The sequence below is a fragment of the Ictalurus punctatus genome, chromosome 7, assembly GCF_001660625.3.
Source record: "Ictalurus punctatus breed USDA103 chromosome 7, Coco_2.0, whole genome shotgun sequence".
Lineage (NCBI taxonomy): Eukaryota > Metazoa > Chordata > Actinopteri > Siluriformes > Ictaluridae > Ictalurus > Ictalurus punctatus.
Genome location: NC_030422.2, coordinates 14,622,955 through 14,648,694, shown reverse-complemented (window position 1 = coordinate 14,648,694; position 25,740 = coordinate 14,622,955). Strand labels below are relative to the sequence as shown.

Here is a 25,740-nt window from a genome sequence, read left to right as displayed (position 1 = left end):
AAAGCAATGCACTGCTCTAATTGTCCAATTGTTTACAGTACAATCTTGTAAAATAATAAAACAAAATTTTGCTGTAAAACAACACTGTAAATGTACAGCATTTTTTTTACAGACATATATTCACTCCTCTATGGCCTATAAACTCCTATATGCTCCTATTTTTAAAGACATATATGCACTCCTCTATGCCCTATAAACTCCTATATGCTCCTATTTGTAAAGACATATATGTAGTCCTCTATGCCCTATAAACTCCTATATGCTCCTTTTTTTACAGAGATACATACACTCCTCTATGGCCAAGAATTTTATGCAAATTCTGCCACCATCCTCTAGAATATTCTTACTGGGGCCTAATGACAGACTCAGCATCAGAATTAGTTTATTGTTCACAAAACAGCTTAGGACTATGTATTCTATCCTAAACACTGCTGTCAGTTCTATAAGCAGAGAAATTTCAGGTTTGTTTTGGTCAAGATTATGGTAACTGCATGTTACAGAATTTCCTGCTGGAAATGTGGCTGTAACGCTCTACTGTGGAGGTGTAATGAAGGGCAGCACACACCTACACTACTACAACACTATGGGAGAGATTTCCCGCCTGCTCAAGCAGGCTGCAGACCCGATGAACTTCATGTGTCAGGTACACAAACAGCTTGAAACACATTAGAGACTCGATAAGCAAACACCAGAGACATGATCAGTGCCTGGTGCAGGTCAAATACACATTGCAAACGCACCAATGAAATTTTCATTTCAAGTGGATTGTTAATTGTATATCCAGGCCATGGCAAATTTATTATAATGATTGTGTATGTTTACATACCATTTGTTTATGTCTATCATACCATTTGTTTTAATTTTCTTATAGTAATTTTCAAATGTCTGCTTTAAATCCTGTTACGAAGTATTTGTAGGGTCAAAAGAGTATTTGTCAATGTCAGAATCTCTTTAAATGATTTCATTTTTAAACGAGTTATGATATTCCAGAGATTTACGAAAACGCAAGGTAGAAATCATTACGCTTTCCGTTTATTTGTCCATTTGTTCACATGTTTTAAATGTAATCTATTCGATTTAGGCTTTTCAGTCATCCTCCTCAGAGAAGCTGGATCATATTCTAGCTGCGTGCGTCTTGAAGAATATGCCTACCGGAGGTTTCCAAGGATTACAGAATGATCAGACTCTGACTGGAGGTAAGTGATTCTCTGGGTCTGAAATACTCCTAAAAGCTGATCACAATTCAATTCAACAGAAGCCAGAACAGATATTTTAGCTCTCACTGATCCCTGACCTGCATGTACAGGTACCTCATTTCTCATTCTGCTAATGATTAAAGAGGAATAGAGGAAGCCATCCAGCTCACAAAGGTACATTAGGTTTGGCGTGTACCACTGATGTGTTTTTCACAGTACAACCCAGAGCATTAAAACACACATCAGTACTAACAGTAATGAAATGTTTGTTATTCTCATACTCCAACAGAAATGATCTATAAATGATAAATGATCTAGCTCTCCTCATGTCTTCATAAAATTATATGTTATAAGGCTAAGACTATGTCTCAGGCATATAAGTCAACCATCGAGCCAGACTAGAAATGCTGGTTTGAGATTCAAAGTAAATGCAATAGAACGAAATATCTCATCTCTTCCAAGTAGAACTGAAAAGGAACTTATTGGCAGTGATGAAAATGACAAGTTCACAGTCATTTCACACCTCATCATTTCTAAAGAAAAGTCAAAATGAAATGAGTTTTACAGAGCATTCCAACATGCGCCAGTTACAGAATATTAACTTCATCTAGTCCGCTTCTGCTATTTTATCTTGCACACAGTTGGAGAGACGGCAAATGAAAGCGTGGATAAGCAGCATTTTAAGAATATAACTTGAGAAACCCCTAACAATCCTTTTCTTGAGAACAAATCATTGCTGGTGAGTCTGGTGTCGACCAGCCCAAATTACTACAGACTGTTCCTCAGTCATTCATATACCCTATGTCGAATCTATTTCCAGGGAAAGGGCACAAGAGGTATATGACCCCACATAGCCCCTATCACTCACTTCTCCTTTCTCCAACTGTTTCTTTCTGTTTTTTCCCCTCTTTTGCACAGAGACTGATTGCTCATTCACCATCTGTATCACTTGCTCTGAATGCCTTTCTCGTTCATTCTAAGCCACTCTTTCTCTTTCACATTCGCACACACACACACACACACACACACACACACACACACACACACACACACACACACACACTCACCAGCTCAATGAATATTTAGAATTCGCTCCACTTTTCCAACATGGTGTCTGAAAGCAATAACAGTCTACTTAAGGAATGCGTGTCATTTTAATTTGACCTTGGGTTCTGTTTCACTGATGTTTCTAATACACATCTCTCTAAGATCTTCCTCCGTACTGAAATCTTGGGAAGTCGCTTATAGTGCGTTATTTATTGAGTTTTTTCTTTAGCCTTGCATTACAGCAACAAATAGAAAGGATATCAGTTAGGCAAATAAACTCAGATTGAGTTACAAATATTCCATCCATCCATTTTCCATACTACTGATCCTACATAGGGTCACAGGGAGCCTGGAGCCTATCCCAGGGGACTCGGGCACAAGGTGGGGGACACCCTGGACGGGGTGCCAACCCATGGCAGGGCACAATTGCACACATTCACATGCCACAGATAATTTGGAAATGCAAATCAGCCTACAGTACATGTCTTTGGACCAAGCGAAGGAAACCTGAGCACCTGGAGGAAACCCACAAAGCATGGGGAGAATCTGCAAAACATGCGAACTCCCAAACCCTGAAGGTGCAAATTCACCGTGCCCTCCCTGCCAAAATATTCCTAAACGTAAAAAGAAAACAACAAGAATAAATAAAGTAAAAAAACTATTCGTCAGATGTCTTAGTTAAAGATAAATTAAATTAGAAAAAGAAATAGTGTCATTATATTTGAGTCCTCATTCACAGCTCCATACATTTTAATCTCTATCAAAATTATAATTACCATTTTTGACTGACCAATGATTTAAAAAAAAAAAAATATTGCTATTTGAAAGATATAAGCTAATATTCCACTGATCACCTTTCTAGATGGATGCAATTAGCATCCATGGAGTTATTATTGTACTTAGTGAACAAAAATTTTAACTTTAACAAGCGCTAATAGACCCCTGCATGGCCAAGAATCCTGCTGCCCCATTCTCTGGAGGGGAGCAGTGGACAAGTCACTCACTGACAGGGTTGCCTAGTGTGCCAAATTCATCTAGTCAAAATAAATCCTCCACAAAATACATCATGGCTGTCAAGATCTTGCTTTATAGCAAACAAATTGAATTAAAATCACAGATAGTGTACATGGAGAGTGCGTCCATGATATACACATCCATTTCTATTTTAAGATGCAGTATACTGCAAAGAGTGGGAGACAGAAAGGGGGATTATGGCTTGGATCATGTACATACATCAGAAATGTGTCTGCGCCACTTTGATCTTGTTTCCTACGCAAAAGCTGAGAAAAAAAAACAAAAAACGATGTCTTAGTTTTCCAATGCCTGAATGTTTTTGGGCTAGTTTCAGGTGTGGTTTTGAACTAAAAACCTAAAGAGAACTAAAAACCTCTCAAAACAAACTTCTAGACTGTATGTCGAGTGATTGTATAATGTTAACCTATTACAGGATTACTCTTAAAATTTACTAGATAATAGCCTATAGCATAATCGCATGTGATATCCTCTATACTTAATTTTATTTGAGGCTTTGTCATTATAAATGCTGTCCTGCCCTACTACAATCTACAGTCATGAGCCACTGCTGCTGTGGTAATTTATGAATGCAACACCTGACCTTCAGCCAGTGTTTTAGTGCAGAAATTGAAAATTGGTTCTAAATAACCTAGAGAGGTTTAGAAGTTGAACCCTGATTGATGATGTAAGCAGTTCATCAGTAGTCAGGAATTGATCCTGTGACCAAAAAATGATTGTCGATACCTGCCTCTGAGCTGTCTTCTACAAACAGTCCCGGTCATCACTCATGCTCCAAGCTGACCATTTTCTTACTGCTCAAAAAGTTACTTTCAAAATAACTTTATTTCTAAAGCACAGTTAACAAAACTTTCATCAGAATAGTCTTTCGTACAATAAAGTAACCTCTCAAATCTGAATATGAGGCTGTACAAAGCCTACTCATGAATAATGCATCATCTTTGCCTTTCAAACACCTACACACTGAGTTAGCGCTTGGACTCAGCAGATAAAGCCATGGTGTAAAATTAAATGGTTATAAAGTTTCCAAAGCAGTGAGGATTTATCAATATTGTGTTTTCACATGGAGGTGGAACTCTACAGTTATTAGAAGATGCTTATTTCTGTGGGCCTTCAAATTTGCTCATGATTTAGTTCTCTGTTTTTGCATTTATTTATTTATTTATTTATTTATTTAATCATTTATGGGGGTGCTTTGCTTTTTATATAGACCGATCAAATTTCAGTATAATAAAGTATAACAGCATTAAACTGGAATTTTCATCTGCAGTATCGCACTCAGAGGACATCCCAACTCTCCTGCACTTTGCAGCGCAGTATGGGCTGAAAGATCTGGCTAGTGTTCTGCTGCAGTGCCCTGGAGCACAACAAGCCATGAGAAGCACCAACCGTTTCGGACACACGCCCCTGGCACTAGCACACGCAAATGGACACTCACAGCTCCATGTCTTCCTGCAGGAATCACTGGTGAGTTCTTCTGCTGGAAATTGTAGCTGTAGGAAGTGTTATTTGAGTGAAGTTAGAGATAGTGGAAGCTATTTTTTAGACATAAAAATCTGATTGCTATAGACAGACAGACAGAGATACAGTAGATAGATGTGTGTGGTAAAGGTTAAGAAAAGTACACAAAGTTTCTAGAAAAACAGGATGTTTCTGGAAGTGCTTCTGAAGCTGTAGAAGGGGAAACCATGAATATCTTGCATTCATATTAATTATTAGTAATGCAAACATTATTTAAGGAAACAGACAAATACCCATTAAAATATATATTAGGATCTGTCCTGACAGGGATGTATTTGTGTGTGTGTGTGTGTGTGTGTGTGTGTGTGTGTGTGTGTGTGTGTGTGTGTGTGTGTGTGTGTGTGTGTGTGTGTGTGTGTGTGTGTGGTCTAGAAAGGAAGTTTTTGTTTTTCATGTCTTTGAAAACACTGGGGGGGAAAACGCAAGACTGCTGGAAAGTCATTTTTCATTCATGAAAACATAACGGCAAATATCAATTTGTAGAACATACCTTTATTCAGCACCTGAACTTCTGCAGTTCCTCAGCTGAGCAAGCTAGGGAACTATCTTTTAAAAGAAGCAATGTTTTCACCATTTCAGGGAACTATTGATTACAGCCACCAATAACCACCTTATAATTTACTTTAGATTTGTTGTCTGTTATTTTCCAGAACGATCAGAAAAGTTCATCGGACATGCTATCCAATAATGTACAAAACCAGAAAACAAACAAAAAAACAAACAATATATAGTGCACCTCCTATCTGAATCTGTATTTATATCTGTTTAGAATATTATCATCTGTATAATGTATTCATATAAGGTTACATCCCTAGTGTCTGCACACATAATGTGTCTGAGTGCATCTTCATATAGACTAGTCATTTTAACCTTTAATTCCATTTTATTACTTACAAAATGACTTCATACACATGCTCAAATGGGACAGAGGGACAAAATGACAGGAATGAGAACATTATTGTAACGGGCAAACCCTGCTGACCTTCATTTCCAGGGGTTTATACTGTAGCTGCCTGCTTAAAGGCAGCCTTACTAACTTTCAAGCCATTATTTATGGACTTCCTCCCTCATCCTTAAGGCCCCTCAGTGGTTGTAAATACCCAATTCAGGTGGATTGGGGTCAGCTAGCAACCACAGTCAAGTCTCTGATTTGTTCGAGCACATCTGCAGCCAAAGGGATGTTAATGTGGCCAGAGAAAGTGTCTTTAAAAAAAAATAAATTAAATGTTACCCATGGGAATGAGGTGAAGAAAGGAATTGTGTTGAATTTATGTCTTTGAATGTCGTGGAGTATAGGGTTAGTCTTGTGATATACTTGGAGATCAACATGCCAGTAAACCTAGCCTTATATATGCTGGAACATTACACTCTGAGGAGAACATTTTTTATAATTTTTTTTAGGAAACTCCATTCACTGTAGTGAATTAAAGCACTGGCTAGGCCAATGCAACAATGATGAAATCTCACTAATAATATTTCTACCCTTCTGCTTAAGGCCAAATGAACTATATTAATTGCTTACCAAATTTGAACCAATATTTAGAACTTACCAATTAAAAAAAAAACAACTATAAAAGAAAAATGGTGCTGTTTTCTCTTTCACAGTGGTGCACTATGGTGAATGCTGCGAGGGTCTGAGAAAGGGTTTTTGGAGAATATTAATTACAAGATTATGCTATAATTATTTTTTTTGAATGGTTAAAAGCTTGTTTGTTTTAAGAACTCCACTAACACCCAGATGAAAGCAAAGAGGAGGCTTAAATATGCTGCATTTATTCAGTAATGGTAAGCAATTAACAGGTATCAATCAACGTATCAATGAATGCATTAACCAGGCTTTGAGGAACCAAGTGTCCTGCTGCTTTTCACAACAGACGCATGAAAAACAGCACAGTACAAACTTGTGTGCAGCAAATCCACCTCATTGTAATGATTATAAAGGCAAATGAGTATTATAATAGCAAAATATTAAAAGCTAGTCTTTTATGAGATTTTGATAACAGCCATGCCTAATATGTTACTGAGTGTGTGTGTGTGTGTGTGTGTGTGTGTGTGTGTGCTGTATGTAACATGTTGAACACTAAACCTTACCAAACATGCAACATTCCTAAAAATGAAAAAAAAAAAAAAAAAAAAAAAAATTGTGATGCATTCTGAGATGTTTTACTTATTTCCAACAAATGGAATTTACTGTTTTTTGAAGCATTATGGCGCGGACTGATTTTCGACCATTTTCGCCTCATTTGTGTTGATGCGTAGATACCTGTGAGTTGTTGTGCTGTGACTTTTATTTTGATGCAGTAAAAAAGCTGTATTGTCTTTACAGTAATTCTATCATATGGGAAAATGTTCTTGAGTTATTATACAAGCTATATTGATTGTTACAGTAAGATACAATGCATTAAGATACAATCAGAGGTGGCACCACTACTCCAAAAGTGGTGTGTCAAATTTTTTTTTTTAATAAGAAACGAGGTACATCTGTCATTTGTCTATAAACAAACAAAAAAACATACAGACTAACTGCGTATTTTGCTTTTAGCGCTATCTGGAGCAAGGGTCTTGATTATAATATAATAACCGGGCACAACACACCTTTTAAGAAACATCAGAGTAGTATGTTTCAACCCCACAGTCTTAATTTTGCATTTTACTCCTCAGGCAGATAATAACAGAACACAAAATATGTGCATATGTCATTTAGAATATTGAAACGTTAGTGATACTGATTCAGCACATGATTATTAAGCACCAGTGAGCGCGGTTAACCCTTTATCACTCATAGGAGATCCCCTTTTAACCCTTTCAAAACCCTTTGGTCTTTCAACTGAGTCAAACCTGTCTGTTATTGCCTGAAGCGCTGGGTCACCGCCTCAGTAATTTGAAAAGTGCCGACTCAAATTCCAGCTCACCCCTGTTGCTCCAGCGGCCCTTGATGCAGTGCAATAATACCGGAATTGATGCTACTCTAAAATACATGTACAGTACTGTATTTTGTCAGCATTGTTGTAGGTTTTACCTGTTCTAGATACAGTTCACCAGCAAACTATCTGCCAGTAACTTAAAGTAAAATCTGCAGTAGTTAAATTGTAGGACATTATCACATAATCCCATGGCCTCTAAACTATATAAAAGTTTCTCTAGTTTAGCAAAATCAAATTTCTACACCAAATGATCTGTCCTGTGCATGACTGACATCGTAATAAGCTGATTTTCAATGTCACGGGTCACATTGTTTTCTTCAATACTCTGAAGAAATTTCTTCTTGTTTTCCCACAGCACTGTTGAGTTCTCGAATCTTATTGGATGTGATTGATCAGAAGCTGTCGATTAATTTTCTAAATAGCAGTACACCTCTGACGGTAATGCTAGCTGCAATTCCAATCACAGGTTAATATTAATACACTCACTCTAATATATTATTGTTTATATAGTAAGAGCTCATTCACAGGGAATTGTATGGTGGATGCTCCATAATAATCGAAGCAAACAGTATATGTTTTATCTAATGTATAGTATAATTGTTGATACGGTGAAGGTTTCTGAAAGATGTTTTGTTAACGTTTATGGGAGGAGTCTTGGGTGTCAGTGCTTTATAACAGTAAGTTTTCCGCAGTGGGAGACTGTGCTCGGTAACATGACAAGCTGTTCCACAACATTAAATGTAACTATAAATGGTTTAAAAGTAGGATGTGTTATTCAAGAGTTCATAACAAATTGTAATCACTGGTAAATTGCTATGGTTTCACCAGAATAAAACATGCCATTACAACAAAGTTATCAAGTGAAGTAAGGGATCACACCACCCCATCACTGATTATTTTCCTATAGCAGGACGCCTCGCTGTGTTTTATTCCTTAGTTGATACATTTTGCTTGTCGACCCCATGCTCTTGCTTAGGTAATATTCAATCCTCAAAGTAATCAAGATACAAATACAAGCAAATACAGCATCTAATGGCCAGTGCCACTTCTAAAGACAGACTACCACACAGTAATCATTAATTTAATCGGAAGATTTAGCAGGTAGTTTATACTGCAGATGTTGTTTAAGCCTAGTCTTGGAAAATAATTTCCACTGGAAAGTATCATCATTGATTCCACAGTTTAAGTCTAGACTTTTTGCCATGGAAATCCTTCTGAGGGATGTGTTCTGTAGTAAAACACTTTTGTTCAGCACAGGTTTGACCCTAGAGGAATATCAATATCTGTCAGACATCAGTGTGTTGTGATGTCTGTGAGTGTGCTGTCTCTGCTCCTCATTCTACAACAGGGCAGAATTTGTTCCAGACCTACTGACTCAGGCTTAATTACAATACATTGCAGATGAAGAGGGATTTTATTTGATCTCTCAAGTGGTTTGACTCACAACATCCACTTTTAGCTCTTTTGCTGAACATCGTTTAAAATGCACAAGTTTGAACTTTCAGCAGAAGTGCACCAATTTGTTCAAATCCAACCATATGATGTAGTAAGAAAGACGTCCTGCAATCCACCTGACAGATTTTAAGCCTTTTGAGGGATATGAGAATGCAAAAAAAAGAAAAGGCTTTCTTGTAGCTGGGTTTCCTTAATAACAATTGAAACTAAATCTTTTTAATAAATTATGCACAATCAAAGTGGACTTTTTTCCATATAAACTAGTGCTCTGAGAAAAATGTGAAAATGTATATGAGGATGTCAAAGTGAATATTTTTTGTTAACATATACTGTAAACCGGACATCATATGACATAACTCTACCTTCCGTTACTCAATGTGTGAGTAATCACCTTAAAGCTGGCATGTCCACAGAGCTTAATAAGGAAAACCATGTGCCACTACCACCTTCAATGGATTTAGCACAAGCCTCCTATATATGCACTTCATCTCCAACACTAACAAGCTCTCAGTCTACAGGGAATTCCCAACCTCAAGGGAATGAAAATGAGAGGACTTAACCTAATCCCCTCTCTGCTCTGGTTGTTATGTGACGGCTGTAATCATGCCTGTAAAATTGGATTAAAATTGACTGATAGGCCTCACCTAGCTCTGCAATACAGCTCATATACACAAAGGGAAATATAATATAATGCAGGAATCGCCTTATTGGATCAAATTCCTTAGGTGGAGATGGAAAAAGATTGATATCCTCAAGAGCTTAATCATGGATGTGCAATATGTGACCTAGATCTAATATGTTAAAATGTTAGAAAGTGTTCATCAGAAGTGATAAATGACCATGTCATACTGGGTCAGAGCTTATATACAGTACTTCATCACTTCCTGAGCATAAAAATAATTCAGTGTCATATATTATTTAAACCAATTACATGCCCAAAAGCAATCAATATTTAATGAATGCATCAATATATGATAATCATGTAACTGCACACAAAGACTTTCCAACCGCATGTGAACAGAGCCCAGTGGCTTCTACAGCAGGAAAAAGTCCTTGCCAGTGGCATAGCCAGGAATTTATTTTGGGGGGTTGAAACATTGTTGGAGCCCTATACAGATACCATGACATGAATCTACAACTTCTCAAACAGAAAACAAAGCTATTACAAACACCATGATTACATGGTATTAGAAGGCAATTTATGATCTAAAAGCAACTACTCAGCCATTCCCATACATACAGTAAACTGTATCTGATTACCATTTAAAAAATTTCTCTATCAGGATCAATTATTAATAATGATAATTATGTAAAAATCCATTGCATGTTCACCCAACTGGTGGGTTGTGCAAGTAGTTTTAGATCTACTTTTATACGCATATGTTCTGATTCTTTCCAACTGGAAAATCCAGCTAATCAGTCTGTCTGTGTGTGCAGTAGTGAGTTAGAGTGGCTTGCATTTCATACACTACAGTTGCAATCAAAATGATTCAACCCCCATTGCAAATCAGGTTTATTGTCAAAATTTACAGACATTCAACTGTTTGCAATGAACAAATCAAACAAAAGCAGTTGAAATCGTTCAACACAACGAATGCTTCAAGTGGCACCCTTCATGGCAAGCATCTTAAGTACTTAGTAGAGTACCCTTTTGATGTTATGACCTGCTGCAAATGAGATGCATAGCTTCTGGCAGTGTTCCTGAGGAATCTTAGCCCATTCCTCATGAGCAATGGCCTCCAGTTCAGTAATATTCTTGGGTTTGCATGCTGCAACTGCTTTCTTCAAATCCCACCAGAGATTTTCTATGGGGTTCAAGTCAAGTGACTGTGATTACCCAGTAGAATCTTCCAGGACTTCTTCTGAAACAAAGCCTTGGTGGAATTTGAGGTATGCTTGGAATCATTGTCCTGTTGGAAGGTCCAGTCACAACCAAGCTTCAGCTTTCTCACAGATGGCATGACATTTTCCCCTGGGCTTTCCTGATACTTCAATGAATCCTCCTCTTCCACACGCTGCAGGTTTCTAGTGCCAGAGGATGCAAAGCAGCCCCAGAGCATCACCGAGCCACCACCATGCTTGACTGTGGACAGAGTGTTCTTTCTTCATTCTTCTTTTTCTAGACATATCGCTGATCCATCATGACGAAATGTTCCAGTTTTGTTTCATCGCGCCACAGAACAGAATCCCAAATCTTCTGTGGCTTATTTATATGATTTTGAGCTGACTTTTCTTGTGCTTTTGGGTCAGTAGTGGTGTATGTCTTGGAGTTCTGGCATGGAAAACTAAAGGCATTTAGTATATGCCTACTGTGCTCACTGAAACGTCAGTGCCTGTTGCCACCAAGTCTTGCTGCAGGTCTTTTGCAGTCACTCGAGGGTTTTTCACAACCTGCCTTCTCAGAAATCTGGTTGCAGCCATTGATACCTTCCTTTTTCTGCCCCTAGCCAGCTCAGGTATTTCATGTGTTCCAGCTCAAGCACACCTGGTGCAACTAATGAAGCCCTTGATTAGTTGCATCAGGTGTGCTTGAGACAACACCTTTTGACAACATGTTTTACATATTTGTGCTGTTGTGTGGGATTCTCTTCAGGGGGTTGAATATTTGAAACTGGAGAAATCATTAGAAGTTGCATTTTCAGTTGAATTTGGGGAAACCTCTTGAATCATTCATTGTGTTGAACTATTTCAGTTGCTTTTGTTTGATTTGTTCATTGCAAACAACTGAAAGTCTGTAAATTTTGACAATAAACCTGATTTGAAATGGGGGTTGAATAACTTTGATTGCAACTGTACATGCCCAAAAGTATGTGGACAATTGACCATGACAAGCAAGGAGGCCTGGTGTACAGTCAGTATTCCAGTCCATCCCAAAGGTGTTCAGTGTGGTTGAGGTCAGAGATCTGTGAAGGCCACTCAAGTTCTTCCACACCAACCTTGGCAAACCATGTCTTTATGGAGTTCGCTTTGTGCACAAGGGCACTGTCATGCTGGAACATGTTTGGGTATCTTGGTTACCACTAATACTACAACATACAAAGACATTCTAGACAATCAGATGCCTCCAACTTTGTGGCAACTGTTTGGGAAAGGCCCACATATAGGGCTCATGGTAAGGTGTCTACATACGTTTGGCCATATAGTGTATCTCCTATTCGGCAAGAAAATATGTGATTCTTATTGGTTAATCCTTTTTCTCACCATAGCACCTGATTAAACAAACTAGGGCAATTAAATATGGAGGGATCATAATGCTTTCTAGACTTGTAATTTTGTGAAAATTATTGTGCAAAACAATGTTATTTGAGACATACGGTGTGTATATAATCATTGATTGATGATGCCTTTACCCATCTAATTAACATGATATGCTTTACAAACAACAATGTAGAAGAGTAGAAAATGAGTTAGGAAAAGCTCCTACTTTACTTGTGCACCATTAATTTGCTACATCTTCTGACCTCATATTATCCCCATTATTCTTCTTTGGTGACATTATGAAACAATGTCCAGTTTTGGGCAACATACTGTAATGCTGTAATTAGGTTCAGTGGACTTGTTGATAAAGTAATTCAGTTTGGTAGAGCTGATTGTTAGGCTTTTACTGTTTCACTGAATGACATTGGTACACATGGGAATCTGATTAGTAGTTCATCTTTTTTGTTTTCTGCAACATGTAACCACACTGAAAACCCACATACAGCACATTGTTTGAATTCACTCCTGCTTAAATTATTAATTTATTCTGTTTTCAAACATAGACTTCCAATTTTAATAGTACATAATACATAATAATACCAATGCAACCTTTTTCCAAGGAGAAATTAGACTGTAAAATCTTAAATCAAAGAGGATGCTTAGGTATATGTTAACGTGAGGGTGATCTCTCAGTAGGACAATTTATTTGTGAACCTGAGCTCATGAGAACTCTATACAAATGAGGGAGATGAAGTTGGATTTTGCATGAATTTACTGTATAAGAATAAGTCTTGAGAAAAAAGATGAATGCTAACTCCCCCCCTATGACGATCCCTTCTCCTTTGCTTCTTTTCATACAAGTCATGCATATTTGCAAGGGTGGACAAAAGTTTATTAACCAGATGAAAAGGGGAAAAAAGAAAGCTTCTTTTCTTTTAATTACTCTGACTTGGGCTATTTACATATTTTATACCACAGTACTGTTGCTTGATTTATTTCCAGCTCCAAGGTATATTAATACTTTCCTTCTAATACATTATTGTTTCTATAGCAACAGCACAGAGACTTGTATACTGTTCACTCTACATAAACAAACATAAAAATAATGTAATCATCGATATGGTGAAGTTTTCTATGACAGAAACTAACTTATTTCATAGATGTTCCACAATACTGCAACTATCAACTGATTAGAAAGTATGATGTATTATTTAATAAAAATCTTCTTTGTTGGCAAATTACTGTGGTATAAGAAGATCAAAACATAAAATGGTACATGTTAAAATAATTAACTTAGAGCTCAGCTTTGAGTCCTTCCATGCCTGTCAGGTTTTCACAGTTCACAGTTGTTCACAGTTGATTGTTCTCCATTTTCCTATTGTTCAGTAAATCATTCATCAAGTTAAAAAGGGTTTAAACTTGACTGTAAATATTGCCATGTCAGTGTGATACAGTAAGGTCCCCTTGAGCACTGTTGTTATGCCCTTGTGTAACACATTTAATCCTACATTGCTCCAGGGGCACAGCCACTTTCAGCCCATTGCCTTCCTACTCTGGGGCGTCTAAATGAGACTATGTTGCCTGGTAAAAAAAATTCCCAGTCAACCACATGAATAACACGAGGCCCAATCTTAAGAGTTTGCCCCTGCTGACATAAACACCGCTCTTTATGCTCCTGCTAACATATGAGGCAAATCATGACATCCACTTAAAAGGTCAGCATGGCTTAATGGGGTAATTCTATTGTGAGCAGGTTGCATTTGGTCTCGGGTCTTATTTCAGCTTACACTCATAAACATGTCATCTCTCTTCCTTTGATGAGGCTGCTGGAATCATATTGGGACAACCTTCAAACACTAAAAAAATTCAAATGACAAAATGGCAGTAGCTGTTAAAGCAATTAAAGTGCTGAGTTGTGGACAAGTAGTTATATTAATAGTTATTTTTAATGAATACATTTTTTTAAGTAAGCCATTTTGGATACTGACTTGCTTCACTGGATAGCTGATCATTTGATTTGTTTCATCATGTTGCTAATGGCAGAGCACAAGTGGCAGCACTGGTGAATGCATGGTGTGATCAATCACTGGGTTTATAAATAGATTAACTCAGGCATTGGGAGTTACTTTACCCAGCCAAATTGCAATCCATAGGCACCCTCGTGCCAGTGGAAGAGCTCTAAACAGCTCCTTGGCAATAGCAGCTCTGAGTCTGATGAAACCGGATGCAACAGCAATCAAGTGCGGTAGCCATTCTGCGACTATGACAACACGCAGCCCTTCCTGTGACTGTGGCTACAGCACATCGTCACTTAAAAGTTATGGTTTGATGATTCCTTTAATTGAAATTGACATGCATTAGGTCTTAATTCTTCAACATCCTGACATCCTAAGACTGTTTGTTGAACAAGTTTAAGTGCTTGTTTGCTTTTCTTATGTTGGAGTCATGGTGGTGCATGCTTTACTGTACGTACTCATGATGCTGACCTTTCCTTAGTGTATGATGCTCAAGCCTCAAACAAATGATGAAACAATGTAAAGTTTGTCATCAAACCATCCATCCCCAGTCTTAGCTTTTCAGCATGTTTCTCCTCTCTAAATCATTTTGATCCACTCCTTGTCACTCGCCTGGCCGGCAGAAGTCTGTAACCACAGCAACATTGACTCAGAATGTGTAGCACTAAGCCTGAAATCTGGAGGAGAGCAGATTTAGTGTTGAGTCCAGAGATCTTTTTCTCCCTTTTTTCCAGCGCAGGGCTAAGTTTCCTTACTGGATATCTAGTAGGTTCACTTTTTATTTATTTCCCTGGTGAAAGCTTCAGTGACCCCCCCCACCATGTTCCTTTGTGCTGAAATTCTGAAATGATGATGTTCTAGACCATTGAATAAGTCAAAGCGCATGATTAAGTACTACGTAATCTAAGGTCATTTTCACACTGGACCCAGGGCTTTTTGCCCTGGGTTCTACTTTGGTAGAGTGTGAAAGTTTTGGAGCAGTCCAGAGAACCAGACCTGGTCCTTGCTTACGTCAACAGGCCCCTAGTTATGTCCCCATGTGGGGAAGGTAACCATGATTGGTTTAAGTTACTTTTCATTACTTCCTGTTTCAAGTCTTTCGATGGTGAGGAAAACGTTATTATGGCCAGCAGAGAGATGGAATGCCTTACTGATATATAAAATGAGATGTGGAACACTGTAATTAGCTAATTAATTGTGTGAGTAATTAATTGTGGTGTGAGTGCTTACTCTGAGACCATAATGAAAAATGCACATCTTGTGCCGGTCTACATGGCTAAAAGCCTTCTTACAATGAGAATGGCTCCTCATTTTCGGGTATTCCTGCATGATGACATGTCTTGCATCTATGTCGAAGTACTGTTCTTTTCTACCAAAGGAACACACTAATAAAACAATAAAACTAACCTGCAAACCTATTTATTTATTAGCATAAGAGAGATCCACAGGATGGAATTCTTCTGTATTAAAGCAAACCTGTGAAACAGGCCCTGGATTTGTCATGGGTATAGATTCAATAATTCGGGCCAAGTGTGAAAGCTTCCTAAGTTGGTTTTTTGCCTGTTAAAATGTCCACTGCTTGTACTCTATATCTCAGGAAGGATTATAAAGGAGTCCACAGGGAGTCACTCTTAACATAGATTCCGTAATCTTTATAGTAAAATATTTGGTAACAGCTATTTTAAAGGCAGTATTCAAATGGCTAATTTAAATGCCAACTGTCATGAACCTGCTTAAGCATTTATCAAGGTTTTTTTTTTTAATTGAATTTTATTTTTTTTCCAGTGGCCATCAGAGAGACTTTGAGTCAGTGATATATTGGTAATAATGTTATATTATGACACTTTCTGGGCTGATGTTATGTAAGAATATCACAACTGACTTTAACACAGTGCACTTCTGGTACGTCAAAGCCACAAAATTATAATGATTATAATGTGACTCTTCATAATCTGATCTTTCCATTTATCTTTATCTTGAAGTTGATCTTTGTCTCATCTTTCTTTAGGATGTTTTTTCTTCTTTTCTTTTTTTTGGCAAACGCCAATCTGGTCTTCCCGTTTTTGAGGTAAACCCTCTGTATTTACTCTGATGAAGATTTCTCTTGATTATTGACTTTGGCACAGATACACCTACCAGGGAAAGAATTCTTCTGTCATCCACAACATTTGTTTTCCATGGTCTTCTGGGCCTTTTGGTATTCCTGACCTCACCAGTGCATTCTTTCTTTTTAGGAATTCACCAAATAGTTGATTTTGCCATACCTAATGTTTTTGCCATACCTAATGTTTTTTTCTATCTCTCTGATGGGTTTGTTTTGCTTCAGTGACATTGACAGCTCTTCCAACAGTTTCCAAATGCAAATGCCACACTTGAAATCAGCTCTAGACCTTTTTTATCTGATTACTTGTAAGTGAAATAAACAGGGATATACACACACCTGGCCATGGAACAGCTGAGCAGCTAATTGTCCAATGACTTTTGATCCTTAAACAAGTGGGGGACCATATATAAAAAGTTCTGCAAGTCCTGCACCATTCACCTGATATAGATACAATTAAAATAGTTAATTTAAAGAGTTTGAAGTTCACTGATGGAGACTTGGGTGCAAAACACTTTGTTGCAATTGCAGTCTTAAAGCTATCATGGCAATTTTACTCCTAAGTCATCGTAGCAAAACTGTTTATATTAATTGCAGTACAAAGCCATCTTCAATCACAGTGTATCAAAGTGTATCTTGAGTCTGTCCATATGGGCCCATCCTCAGCAGCAGAGAGTGGTTTCCAAGTGATGAGAACTCCAACCAGAAGTAGGGTATCAGGAGGATTCAGGCAGGTCTGAAGAGCCGAAAGGGTCAGGAGCAATGTCTCCATTAAAAAGTAATTACCTGAGCATGGAATTGATCCACAGGATGGAATTCTTCTGTATTAAAGCAAACCTGCGAAACAGGTCGTGGATTTGTCATGGGTATAGATTCAATGTTTCGGGCCAAGTGTGAAAGCTTCCTAAGTTGGTTTTTTGCCTGTTAAAATGTCCACAGCTTGTACTCTATATCTCAGGAAGGATTATAAAGGGGTCCACAGGGAGTCACTCTTAACATGGAGACTTTGAGTCAGTGATATATTGGTAATAATGTTATATTATGACACTTTCTGGGCTGATGTTATGTAAGAATATCACAACTGACTTTAACACAGTGCACTTCTGGTACTTCAGAGCCACGAAATTATAATGATTATAATGTGACATGAAGATTCATTTGAAAACTTAACATGTGTTAAGCGTGATAATCATTGTATGGTAGCAACAGATTTATGTAGATTTCTCTTGCCCTTAAGTTAAGTGTGATTTATATTTACTTATTAGAGTTGTATAAAAGCCTCTGGCAATGGCACGACACCATAAGGACTGACTAAATAAGCACAATCATGTGTAATTTTCTGACTTTTCTGAAATTAGAGTGAGTATGATTTTGATGTTTGGCACATTAACCAATCAATAAAGCTTGAAAATACTGAATCGTTGCTTACAATAACTGACTAATGACACACACTGGCAGCAATAGACCATAATTAAAAAATTACACTAGAACACCGATTCACAAAATCAGGTGACTTGACATCAAGTCGGCCGAGAAAACGTCGTAGAGGAATCTTATGTAAGCAAAAAAGAAATTAATTTGACTCAGATCTGATGTTATTTGACATTAAAATCAATACATGTAGTCTTTTATCAATGATAGTCTACACCTGTTAGAATAAGCCTTTATAAATATTTAAATAGGTTTATTTCAGTTGTCATGAATAGCTTATGTAGGTGTTATGTAGCCTTTCTGAACAGTTTACTCGTGAGTAAATTGCATTTGAATGTTTCAAAATCTATTTTGGTATACACTGAAGTTATATCATGTTGTAGTGGCACAGCAGGCATGGCTCCAGGATCCAGTGATGGATTGTGAGCTAAGGTTTCTGTTTGTGTGATGTTTTGCATGTTCTTGTGTAGTCCACATTCTCCGGTTTCTTCTCACCTCCTAAAAACTATGTCGGAAAATGACTGGCTACACTAAAAGTTTTGAATGGCTGAATGATATGAAAGGGTGTGTGCGTGAGTGTGTGATGCCCTGCAATGAGTTAGCGTCCCATTCAGAGTATATCTCTGGATAGGCTGTGCATCCACCATGACCCTGCCCAGGATAAAGTGTATACTGTAGATGACTGAATGAATGAGTTCAAATAAGTGTCTTATTCGCCCCATAAACACTTATGTCCTTTGTTTTATGTTATAGCAACACACAGTGCTGTGCATAATTATTGACACCACTTGAACTTTCCTATGATTTGCAATGTTATGACTGGGAAATTAAATGGACTTAACTTGGATTATATGTTATGAATCTATACAAAATGGCCTACAGTATAATAGAGTGGGAGGAAAAATATGAATTAGTTTTAAAATCATTAATGAATGATGTTATTTATGAATAACTTTTAATATGTTGCCCCCCCCCCCCCCTTTTTGGGACCAAAAGTAAGTGGATAAACAATCAAAAATTGAATGCTCTGTTTAAATACTTGGTTGCCTGTAGACATCACTAGCTGTTGGGTTCTTCCCTAGCGATGCTCTGCCAGGCCTTGACCACAGCTGTCTTCAGTTCCTGATTGTTCTTGGCATGTTTTGCCTTCAGTTTTACTTTCAGTATGTGAAATGCATGCTCATTTGGATTCAGGTCAAGTGATTGACTTGGATATTGCAGAACATTCCACTTTTTTGCCTTAAAAAGTTATGGGTTGCTTTGTCCACCCACAGTGTGAATCGATGCAGATTATAAGGCGCTATACACTTCAGAATTCATCCTGCTGCTTTTGTCAGCAGTCACATCATCAGTAAATACAAAGGAGCTGGTTGTACGGTGGGCAGCCATTCATACCCACGGCACAAGATGAGGTGGTATCCTTCAGATACCATCTTCCCATTGATCTTTATCTTGAAGTTTATCTTTGTCTCATCTTTCTTTAGGATATTTTCCCTTCTTTTCTTTTTTTTTTGGCAAACGCCAATCTGGTCTTCCCGTTTTTGAGGTAAACCCTCTGTATTTACTCTGATGAAGATTTCTCTTGATTATTGACTTTGGCACAGATACACCTACCAGGGAAAGAATTCTTCTGTCATCCACAACATTTGTTTTCCATGGTCTTCTGGGCCTTTTGGTATTCCTGACCTCACCAGTGCATTCTTTCTTTTTAGGAATTCACCAAATAGTTGATTTTGCCATACCTAATGTTTTTGCCATACCTAATGTTTTTTCTATCTCTCTGATGGGTTTGTTTTGCTTCAGTGACATTGACAGCTCTTCCAACAGTTTCCAAATGCAAATGCCACACTTGAAATCAGCTCTAGACCTTTTTCATCTGATTACTTGTAAGTGAAATAAACAGGGATATACACACACCTGGCCATGGAACAGCTGAGCAGCTAATTGTCCAATGACTTTTGATCCTTAAACAAGTGGGGGACCATATATAGAAAGTTCTGCAAGTCCTGCACCGTTCACCTGATATAGATACAATTAAAATAGTTAATTTAAAGAGTTTGAAGTTCACTGATGGAGACTTGGGTGCAAAACACTTTGTTGCAATTGCAGTCTTAAAGCTATCATGGCAATTTTACTCCTAAGTCATCGTAGCAAAACTGTTTATATTAATTGCAGTACAAAGCCATCTTCAATCACAGTGTATCAAAGTGTATCTTGAGTCTGTCCATATGGGCCCATCCTCAGCAGCAGAGAGTGGTTTCCAAGTGATGAGAACTCCAACCAGAAGTAGGGTATCAGGAGGATTCAGGCAGGTCCGGAGAGCAGAAAGGTACAGGAGCAATATCTCCATTAAAAAGTAATTACCTGAGCAACATTATTGAGATTGAATAGTTTCCGGTGCTTTTTCATATGTATAAACTGGTTTTAAAAAAACTGACACAGAAGTAGTTCAGACTTAATAATGTGAACAAGACTTCATGAGAAACGCTGCATTTTTGACACATTCCTGCTAATACACTTGAAGCAGATGCAATAACAATGCACCGCTTGGTAACTTTTTCACAGTGGGGTTAGTTCAAATGTGCATCTCTGTAAAGTAAGAATTCAACAACGCAACACTGCCCTGGCTCTGAGATTTGCTTGAAATTTGAATGCTAACGGCTGCCATGTTAAACTATAACACTGGGCTCTTTCAGTTAGCGCAGGGTAGTCAAATGCAGTCTGAACAAACAGCTCTGAACTACAGAGTAGAAGCTGCTTCATGATGTAAAGTACCATTGTCCCAATACGGTGTCCTAAATGAAACATTCAAAACATGAACTCTCACTGAACTGTCATATTGCAACCGTCTTTTTCACAGACTTTCATTTGTGAGACGTGTTCTATATTTTTTCATGATAATTAATATCAGTGTATAATAAACATCAAAATGCACTTGCACAGTGGTGACCTTATCTATATGGTGTGAAACACAGTGTTTGAGAAATGACATTTGTTCCAGTTCATTTAAACCCTCATGAAATCCACACTCTTGATAGCAGGTTTCCAAAATACATTATAGTCTATGGTTGCTCATATGCAGCTCAGACAGTGTTCACTTGATTTATTATGGTAGAAAAACGGGAACAAGTCACAAATATTATTATATGACATGGTTCAAAGAATGGGTAGCACTACGTTTTCTTTTATTCTGAAATCAGAAAGTACTTGGAAGTGTTTCTGTTAAGTAAGGAAAAGCAAGGACACGTGTGTACACAAGTACTTATAATTAACATTCATTAGCCTGTATGTAATGTGAAATAAGTAATATACTATAATATAATATCATTGAACCTTTTGCAGAAATTTGTCAAAAAACAACAACAACAACAACAGCACAAAAACAAGTGACATATTTATAGATGAATCAGATATTTAGGCAGAAAATTATCACACACATATAGTAGTTGCAAGTATTTTATAGAACAAAACCTGCAGTAATCCCATGTAATAAAATCATAGCTAAATATATATGAAGCTATAAATCTAATATGTTGCGTCTGTAAAGCAATAGCATGGAAATGTGGTCCCAATGCAATGAATTGTCCCTAAATGTCCCCTTGTTCCCCTCCAGTTCTTAAACATCTGTCATTCTGTTTTTTTTTTTTTTATATATATGGGAAAAAAATACTTCAATTATTCATTAGGAAGGCACTTGTGGAAAACCATGTTGTTCCACTCACGCCTGACATCAAAGTCACCATCATTCGCATCTCCTTCGACTTGTGATGCGTAATTAGGTTGTCTTGTATATCTGTTAATCCTCGCTTTCTACTCTAATGAATATATTCATATCACAGAATGCTAATGTGCATTATCAATACTAAAGGGGAAGAGTGTGGGCTATTATTCAGAGTGAATGGAGGAGGTTGCTAAGGAACAGTGCATAGAGAATTGTACCTGTAGGCTGAAACATGCGGCATGGTAAAGTGTGTACTTTCAATGGACCCCACTCATCAATTCACCGCACACTTTCTGCGTTTTGAGCCGAATGAAATTTCTATAGCTGTGGTCAGTATGTGTATGAGTGGTATGAATAGTCTCATTGTTCATCTCGCACAACCGACACATAATCTGCTTTGAGGCAAATTGAGTTGTCTGCTGTTTCCACAGTGACCGGGGCCTTGCTTTTGCACATTACTGTTGTGCTTCACGAATTGATTCAGCGAGGTTGGCAAAACTGACGGGACCTTGAGATATAGAGAACAAAAGAGCATTGCGTAATTCTCACACTTTAAAGACTTTTAAATATATCTCCTTTAATTGCAGCATTAATGACAAAGGCAGTTGTAACACTAGGCGAGCACAGAATCGAATCTTTGGCTCAGAATTACAGGCTAAATTACATGTTTGTACAGCCTGAATTGCATGTTTGAATGGACTGCGTTTGCAAGCTGTGATTGATGAATTAGACACTTCTTTCTGCTCTGTTCCAGACCGCATCATTGGCAGACTCAGATCTGTTAGCACTTGTTAAAAGGATAGATTTTGCTCTTTTCCGGGGTTTTTTTTTTTTTTTTTTTTAAATCTTAAACACAAAAGTTAAGCCAGTGGATGTAAAAATGTCATAAAGCATAAAGTCAGAGTGCTTTAGTACATTTTTGCCACTGAAGAGGAAAAAAAAATGCATGCTGTTGTGGTTATGCTGAAATGCATGTAACAGAGTAACTGCTAGATAAATAAAGACAGTTCATTCCTACACACTAGCTCTGACTCACAATAAGTGGTAGTTTAATAATAGCAGAAACGATTTAACATGTTTATCATCAGGCATGCAACTAATTACTGTATTAATTAAAATCAGTTTTCTTGCTCAGGTCAAGCCACCAGTGGTGATTATATGATTGCTTCGTTCTTATTATTAGATTAGGTTAATGAATTTAAAGTTGCATCATTCATTAAAGGAAAAATCCATTCTGAACTAGTTCTATATTAACCTTCATAAATAACGTGATCTTTAGTGGTGTGGCATTCAAGATTTATTTTGTAATTAAATTTTTTGACTTGAGTTTCATTGAAATGTTGGTCAAGTTTCACTTTGCTTAACAGTTTCCTACTGTACATTACCCACAATGCCATTTGACTATCTTTTGACAATGGCACAAATGGGGTGGAATTCACCCTCTCTTCATCTTTGCCTAAAGATACTGATGCAGTCCTTTAGTCTGTTCATCTCTCTCACCTCCTCATCTGTACACTCTCCTCAAACAGATAAGATCCCGAAGCTTCAACTTTCATCAGTCTGTACAATCGGCTTGCCATCCTATAGATCCTATGAGCCAACTCTATGAATCCACAATTTGCTGTCTCCACTTCGTCTACATTGGATTTCTCTTTAATATTTCATTGTATGAAAAATAGTGAGTGAGAAATTAGGATCTAGCTCTTTGGTTTAGTAGATACCGATATTCCTCATATCTGAGATTGTTGGCATTCTTTCTTCTATAAAACACCACTGTAACTGCCAGCAATGGTGCCCTGAGATGTCAGCATGACTAATAATATTGCATAGGTATAATAAATTATTTTTTTATTTTTTATTTTTATTTTTTTTAAAAGCATCAACCAACAAATTAGCACCAGAATTACCCAAGCACATCCCAAATATTTCAATATAAATATATTTAATGTGTTGCAGGATTGATATTTTCTTTACTACCTAAACAAATTGAAAGTTTAAATGACTGTGTTTGTCTAGGCAAAGAGCTGTGGTGATGACACGAGTGATGACACGAGTGATGACGTGTATGAGATGATGGGCAGTACTGGTAAATTTCTGCTTACTGTACTGTATCTTCTTGTAATAAACAGTTCACTGTGCAATAAAGCATGGAGTAATTATTACACCCGATCAACATGTGCTGTTTTGATCCTGCAGTGAATCTGCGGGTTGCAGACAGCCGTGAGCAGCTTCACACAGGGGGAGCCAGAGATGCTAAAGTGCAGGTGGAGACATACGACGATCCCTATACACTTGAAGTGAATAATGAAGAATATGACACTATCTTGACCTCCAGCAGCTCAGTGGTGATGGCAAACCGCCCTCCTGCACCTGCCCCTCGACCTGAGAGTCTCCCCACCAAGGAGGAGAATGTACCTTACATCGCCCAGGGTAAGAATCCAGTCTTCCACCCAGCCATTTTTTGTACCGCTTATCCTACATAGGGTCGTGGGAAGCCTGGAGCCTTTCCCAGGGGACTCGGGAGACAAGGCGGGGGACACCCTGGACGCAAACCTGTTCACACACTATGGACAATTTGGAAATGTCAATCAGCCTACAGTACATGTCTTTGAACTGATGGAGGAAACTGGAGTACCCAGACGAAACCCCCAAAGCACAGGGAGAACATGCACACTCCATGCACACAGTTTGGAGGTGACATTTGACCCCCCCAAGCCCAGAGATGTGAGGCAAACATGCTAATCACTATGCCACCATTACCCCCCACCCCCACCCCAGGGTTATGGTTATGGTGTTATTATTGGGCTTACAAATGTGTCCACAATGTGTTCTTGTACTTGTTCTTGTGTTCCTGAAAACACACTCCTCGCTCATTAAGACAGGTTCTGCCGCTCTCGTACGCAGGTGAATCAGTAATGTTTATAAATACTTAATTTTTTTTTCTTTCCCGCCTGTACTCCCATAACCGACGACATGGGAAAGTGAGGCCTAAATTTGCATCGTTCATCACAGGCAGCAAGTTCTTAAATGTTCAATTTCAGCTGCATTAATAATTCAACAAGTTGAAGGTGCCAACTGACTTGTATTGTTAGAGCTTAATAAATCATTTAGACTCTCCTGATCTGTAGCCTGTATGAGAGAGAGAGAGAGAGAGAGAGAGAGAGAGAGAGAGAAAGAGAGAGAGGCTAAGCCTAGTGGTGCTTTATCATGAGAACAAGACCTTTGCATGAACTGTGCAACCAAACTCTCTTCTGAATTGCTCACTTGTAATGGTGCAGTATGATACGTCACTATTTTACAGTTTCATTTCCACAGATTCAAGGAATAGTGAAATAGGATGGTTTTATCTAAAGCATTGCTGTAAAGACAAAACTTTAGGTAAGAAGAAGTGAAAGTAACGAGTCATTAATTGTTTTTAACAGTTAATAGTCCTGGAGAGTGTCTCAGTGTGCACAAGTCAGTTGTTCGGCTCGTGCAGCGAGATATATTGCAGTGATATCAGATGCTGTTTTGTAGGAAACAGATGGTAACTAGCGTGTGTTTCTAGAGCTGTTTTGTGAAAACCTCATTTTTCATATATTAATACAGAAGGGAGAATGAAAACATGAGCAATGCCATGGCTGTTGTTCAACAAACCCTGTTCTCTCCCTCTCGCTCTCGTGTTCATTTCTCCATTTTCCCTCGAAAACATTTCTTCCTTTCATCAGAGATGAAACGATTATCATCTGTTTTTACCCTTTTCATTGTGCCATCCAGAAATGAGCTGCGAGTTAGGCTCGGCTAGAATGATTGCTTTTCTGTTGACACAGTTCAACCAGCGCCATCGTGTTCACGCGGAATGATGGCGGGAAATGAAACTATTCATTAAACACGGATGATGGACAGGGACGATTTTTCTGAAATAAATCTTTCCCATCCGTGTGTCAGTACCAGCAGACCACTGTTTCTGATTCCCTCAGAAACAACAGCATAAAAAGCTGTTTTGTGTGTCAAATAACTAGACTGCTTTTTTTTTTTTTAAAGGAAAATCTAAGCTCATACAGCTGATAGCACACAGCAGACTGATCCTTTTGGCGAGTATTTATGGAGAAAAAGACTT

General features: G+C 37.9%; 1 protein-coding gene across 1 annotated transcript in view; it reads left to right on the top strand.

Annotated features, from left to right (window-relative positions):
• Positions 1 to 25,740, top strand: part of LOC108267065 (B cell scaffold protein with ankyrin repeats 1) — a 48,156-nt gene that overhangs the window by 11,419 nt on the left and 10,997 nt on the right. The window contains exons 5-9 of the mRNA XM_017470995.3: positions 501 to 643; positions 1,082 to 1,196; positions 4,546 to 4,742; positions 23,658 to 23,727; positions 23,838 to 24,071. Coding sequence (XP_017326484.3) covers positions 501 to 643; positions 1,082 to 1,196; positions 4,546 to 4,742; positions 23,658 to 23,727; positions 23,838 to 24,071 — 759 coding nt within the window. The remainder of the gene's footprint in view (positions 1 to 500; positions 644 to 1,081; positions 1,197 to 4,545; positions 4,743 to 23,657; positions 23,728 to 23,837; positions 24,072 to 25,740) is intronic.